General features: G+C 41.2%; 1 protein-coding gene across 6 annotated transcripts in view; it reads left to right on the top strand.

Moving 5' to 3' along the window:
* ELF1 (E74 like ETS transcription factor 1) overlaps positions 1 to 6,021 on the top strand; it is a 146,240-nt gene that overhangs the window by 119,993 nt on the left and 20,226 nt on the right. For all 6 annotated transcript variants that reach the window (XM_077297297.1, XM_077297300.1, XM_077297296.1 and 3 more), the window contains one exon: positions 5,507 to 5,681. In XM_077297297.1, the coding sequence (XP_077153412.1) occupies positions 5,507 to 5,681 (175 nt within the window). The remainder of the gene's footprint in view (positions 1 to 5,506; positions 5,682 to 6,021) is intronic.

Genomic DNA, 6,021 nt, shown 5'->3' with positions numbered 1-6,021 from the left:
TCACAGTCGCGTGACCGTGACGTCATCTCAGGTGATTCGCGCAATGCATCCCTGGGAACGGAAGCCACCTCGTGCACCGCTGAGAGGCGGGAGGACTCCGGGGGCCATCAGAAGGTAAGTATATCCCTATTTTTTATTTTAATTCTTTTTTTTTTTTTTATACAGGTATATGGTACCCAGGGCCTGGAAGAGAGTCTCCTCTCCTGCAGACCCTGGGTACCATCCGCACATGAAGCGCTTACTTTACGCATGGTGGGCATAGCATGTGTAAAGTGAGCATTTCAATGCAATCCTATGGCTGTGGAATCGCCGCAATTCCGCAGAAATAATGAACATGCTGTGGATTTTACCGCTATGCGATTCCGCAGCGGGAAAATCTGCAGCATGGGCACAGCAACTGCGGAATCCCATAGGATTGCATGGGAATGCGTTTTTTTTTTAGCGTTTTTGCTGCGGCAAAAAATGCAGCAGAAACGCATAAAGTACAACGTGGGCACACAGCCTTACTGGCAAGAGACTAGGTATTGCCTGCGTGAAGAAATACAATAGGTGAACATAGCCTTATGATGGAGTTGTGACAAATTCCTGGCAGCCAGATGCTGTGTCATATGTATTGTCCGATGTACGGAGACAGAGAAAGGAAAGCGTGTACAATGTTAAAGGAATTTAATGTATTTTAATGTATTCAATTATGTTTTCATTAGATAAGTGTGCGTACACACAATGCGTATTTAAAGCGAACCTGTCACCAGGTTTGGCCAATATAAGATACGGCCACCGCCTTTCAGGGCCTATCTACAGCATTCTATAATGCTGTAGATCAGCCCCCGATCCGACCTGCAAGATAAGAAAAATAAGTTATATTATACTCACCCGGGGGGCAGACCGATGGGTGTCGCAGGTCCGGGTCCGGCGCCTCCCATCTTCTTGCAATGCCGCCCTCCTGCTTGTTTCATGGCTCCCCGGCATCGTGCTCCTGCGCAGGTGTACTTATCTGCCCTGTTGAGGGCAAACCAACGTACTGCAGTGTTAAGGTGCTGGGGAAGGTCTGAGAGGCCCGGCGCACTGCAGTACTTTGCTCTGCCCTCAACAGGGCAGATAAGTACGCCTGCGCAGGAGCGTGATGCCGGGGAGCCATGAAGCAAGCAGGAGGGTGGCATCTCAAGAGCACGTCACCGCTGTGCTCTGCTTTTACTTTACGGCCGGCCGGAGCTCACAGTCAGTGCGGGAAGCAGACGGCCAGGGACCTGACGGACATCATAAGGTGAGTATGTACTGTTTTTTTTTTTTTTACATTTACAATGGTAACCAGGGTAAACATCGGGTTACTAAGCGCGGCCCTGCGCTTAGTAACCCGATGTTTACCCTGGTTACCCGGGGACCGGCATCGTTCGTCGCTGGAGAGCTGTCTGTGTGACAGCTCTCCAGCGACCACACAGCGACGCTGCAGCGATCGGCATCGTTGTCGATATCGCTGCAGCGTCGCTTAATGTGAAGGTACCTTTAGTGTCGTGTGACACTTTACATTCTATAATATTGCAGAATATTGGACTCCTTGCAAATGTCACTAGTGATCTTCTCAACAACTAAATACTCACTTATGGTGATGCTTGAAAGTTTGTGAACCCTTCAAAACTTTCCATATTTCTGCATACATTTGATCTAAAATTACATCACATTTGTTTCACACAAGTCGTAGGTAAGGGAACCAAATCAAACAGATGGATGAAAAATATTAGACTTTGTCATTTTTTTTTTTTTTTTTTTTTAAGAAAAATTATCCAATATCACACTGAGTGGCAAAAGCATGTGAACCTTTAGAATTAGCAGATATTTTGGAGGTGAAATTAGTCTAGTGGTTTCAGTCGGTGAAATGACAATTAGGTGTGAGAGGGAGACCTGTTTTATTTAGAGAATGGCATCATGATCTTCCACGTCTGTGGAAGTGTATCATGGCAAGAAAAAAAGATTCCTGAGGACCTCTGAAGCCTGTCTTCACCAGGCTGGAAAAAGTCACAAAACCCATCTCTAAAGTAAGTTCCCACAATGAGCAAAAAATGCAGCATCTTACAGTTTCCAGCAAAGTGGATGGGATTTCTGGAAATCTCCTGCCCGCTGTGGTTCTTTTATGCTGTGTAAACTGACCTCTAGAGTATTTTTGAAATCCACAACATATAAATTTCTCTTGCGAGTATGCGAAGCTTTATGTGCAGATTTTCCCCATAGAATTTAAATAGTTCACAGGTAAAAACCGCATATGCTGCGAAAACGCACTGAAAAGTTATAGAACTCAAATGGTTTTCTAAATCCAAATACTGACAGCTGAGTGTCATATTACTTTACCATGTACAGGTATGTGATATTGGATCCTTTTCCTTAATGAAAAGTCTAATATTTTGAACTTTTTAGAACTTGTAATCAATGAACAAATATACAGATAAAGTGATTGTGATATGTGTCTAGGACAGGATGGCACGCACTAGGTATATAATATAGGTGTATAATTTCTTGGATAGGGTATACCGGGATTTACGGAGTCTTCCTTATATTTTTACCTGACCGACTTTTCTACATTATATGTCCATAATCTTCTTTATATGATTATACAGTTATCCAGCTATAGATACTTACCTTATCCCTTCACCATGAGTCTTTTAACATATTTTTGTGCTGATATTTCCCTTGAAACATAATTTTTATTTGTTATATTTCTAATAAAGTTTGTTTGCATTTCAAAATATACATTGGTTACGTGTCCTTTTCATATGGGTATATATCTTTATAACCTGTGTAAGCATGGATTGTAGTTTTAGGTCAAATTTATGTAGACACCTGAAGCATTTTTCAAGGGTTTCCCAAAATTTCCTGCCACCTTCAGGCATACTAAAGGTGTAACTTGTAAGATTTGTAAATCATTGCTTATAAATACAATTGCTCGATGCCTTGTCGATCACACGGCCCATGTACACTTTGGTGGCTCATCTGTGGATCCTGAAACTGCAATCACAATCTGATTGTAACATTGAGGAGTTGCCATATGCAGATGTACCTTCCTACTTAATGCATTACATGCAGCAAATCTTAGTTTGACCTTTTCCATGGCTTGTCGGATTACCGGTAGTTTGCTGCATAAGTTACTGTAACATTTGGCTCATTTGTATAAATACCAGTAGCAAATAGTTGCAGAAACAATAAATCGCCCACATCTTCCATGTTATCACAGGCACATCATTAATGTAGTAGATAAGTAACGCGTGAGGGCACTCCTATCGGCTCGGCGTACACACATGCAATATGGGCTAGATGTTACGGTTTGGTTTTTGTGACTCGGTGCTTGAAGATGGATCTAAGTTTGCATGGAACAATAAGATGCCATAACTATAGAAATGACATATTGCATGACTGCAAATGAGGTCTGAAGCAGGAACAGTAGTAATTACCAGTTTGTGGGTGACCCTGAAACAGTTTTTTTAAAGCAGTTGGAAAGTGTTGAATTAAGTCGATGACGGCGGTGTCAGATAATACAGTATCTCCTTACAGCTTCAGGCCCCCTGTACGCATGACAGTAAAGTCTAAACCTGATAAAAGCATGGATCAGCCGGCCATCTGATGTGTACGGGGGTCTCTTTGTGCTATCAGCAGGGGATGGAGCAGTTTGAATCCAAAAGCCCAATAAGCAGCTGCCAGAGAGGTCTTCTAACCCTAGGGAACTACTAGAAAGCAAAGGGGGAAATGCAGTATGGTAGGTAGAAAAAAATAGTATGGGTTTGACCACCCCAAAAATCACCCAAGTGTGGCCATTCACCTTCTGCTATTGTATGGCCACAATGGTTGGGTAGAGAGAACGGTTGCTGCTGACTAGTCCCATCTGGCAAATACAGCCATGAACATATCTGGATATAGTGAAGTCTTGGAGGACCAGAGTCCGCTGCAGTGCTGCTAGTCAAGGGTCCGTGGATGGCCAATACCTGGTCACAATGCTCATTATTGTGTTGGTCACTCACCACTTCTATGGATTCTTTATTACCAGTAACACAGACGACTGATCCTGCAGTCCTGCAAGACTTCCTATATCCGCTCATTCTTGAGAACACGTGAACCCCTGGCTAAGCATTCATGTGCAGGGTCGGGGAGGCTGCAGTCTAATGTGCTCCAACTTTGGAAAGATTCAGGTTTTAATTGAGGGAAGAGCTAAACTGCTGCCAGGTACATTGGGGCATGTTGAATTTCACGAACATCTGCCCTCATGGGACATTAAATGGTTCACTTTGAAGTAATGTGTATGGCCACCTTAGATGAAGCATTGCAACTCATGAAAAAACGTGATATGAAATTTCAAAGGAATCTTGTGCTCTCGGAAAAGTAACTTTTACATAATCAGAAGGGAGATGTAGGATCCCAATAAGAACCACCTTCAGCACAAAATGGTGATAAACTTGGATTTTATTCGACCGACCCATGTATAGCAGAATAATTTGAGTCATTTGGAATTTACTCTGCTCTATATGGGTCGGTTGAATAAATTCAAGTTTATCATTTTTGTGATTTTGTTCTGAAGGTTCTTATTGGAATAACAAATGAAAAAACTGCATGGTATTCAGACCGGTCATATAGTATAGGGCAGGGTGGATTGATTTAAATCACGCCGATTTAAATCATGATTTAAATCACGATTTAAATCAAAAGATTTTTTTCTATTTAAATCGGATCGATTTAAATCATGATTTTAATCATGATTTAAATCACTGATTTAAATCAAAAGGTTTTTTTTAATATAAATCACGATTAAAATGAGAAGTGAGAGCAGTGCGCATGTGCGCCCATAGTTACACGGACGAAACTAGGGGCAACGATCTAACGCCAGGGTGAGGGGGAGACCCCAAAGTAAGTAAAAATCTTTTTTGTTTTACTATATGGCAATAGGTAGGTGTTTAAAAGCAGCATGTCTTAATTGTATAAACTATTAATAGCCTCCACATTTTGTTCATACTGCCCCTTTAATTCCACACTTCTAGCTTGGTTTCACTTTTGGTTTAGTTTCTTTTTCCATTCAGTTGACATGCCCAAACTTGTTGGATAGTCAGCATCCTACAGAAACCTCTGGAAGAGCATGGCATTGTGAATGTTACACATATACAGCCTTTATTCTACTGAGTTAAACAACTCAGCTTTATCTCATGATGGAAGAACCTTTGGATGGTAAAATATTTTCCTCAAAAAGCAGTTTATTGAAAAAAATCCGATTTAAATCAAAAAAATCCGATTTAAATCAAAAAAATCCGATTTTTTTGATTTTTTTTTAAAAAACATTGATTTTTATCCACCCTGGTATAGGGGTCCATTGTATCTGACCTGCCCATAGAGTTGCCATCTTGTTTTTTTTTTATTTTTGTTGTTTTTTTTTGTTATTCTTGTACCTGGGAATGAGCTTAATACTGGAATATCACCTATTACTACCAAAACTCTAAAAACATTGACACTAATAAGCCCTTTTTCCCATCTACAGCTTGACGACCCTTCAATCTTCCCAGCTGTCATTGTAGAGCACATTCCAAATGCAGATTTACTGCACAGTTACTCGGGGTTAACGTGCGTGGATGATCCCAATGACATAATCACGGAGAACTCGCTGGATGTAGCAGAGGAGCAAATCATAGAAGACGATGACCTCACTCTCACAGGTAACGGCCATTCTAACCTCTCAGTGCGTATATGTATTACTGACAATATTTGGCCACATATATTTTTGGCTTGTGTTAATGCGGTTCTCCTCCTGTCCTTAGGAAAGTCACTCCAGGCTTTAATTCTACCTTACATAGTAAATTAGGCTTGTGAAACATTGTGGCATGAAAACTAACTCCAAATGTTAGTGCGGAGGACATTGAGCATTAACGTGACCTAATTACTGCCTTGAGCCTCGCACGATACGAGATCTTTTCCTCTCAGTACATTATGAGGGTTACCATTGATATAAATTTTGGCTATTGATTTCACACTAGAAAACCTATACCTCGCTGTATC

The sequence above is a fragment of the Ranitomeya variabilis genome, chromosome 3, assembly GCF_051348905.1.
Source record: "Ranitomeya variabilis isolate aRanVar5 chromosome 3, aRanVar5.hap1, whole genome shotgun sequence".
Lineage (NCBI taxonomy): Eukaryota > Metazoa > Chordata > Amphibia > Anura > Dendrobatidae > Ranitomeya > Ranitomeya variabilis.
This window is presented reverse-complemented; position numbering and strand designations above follow the sequence as displayed.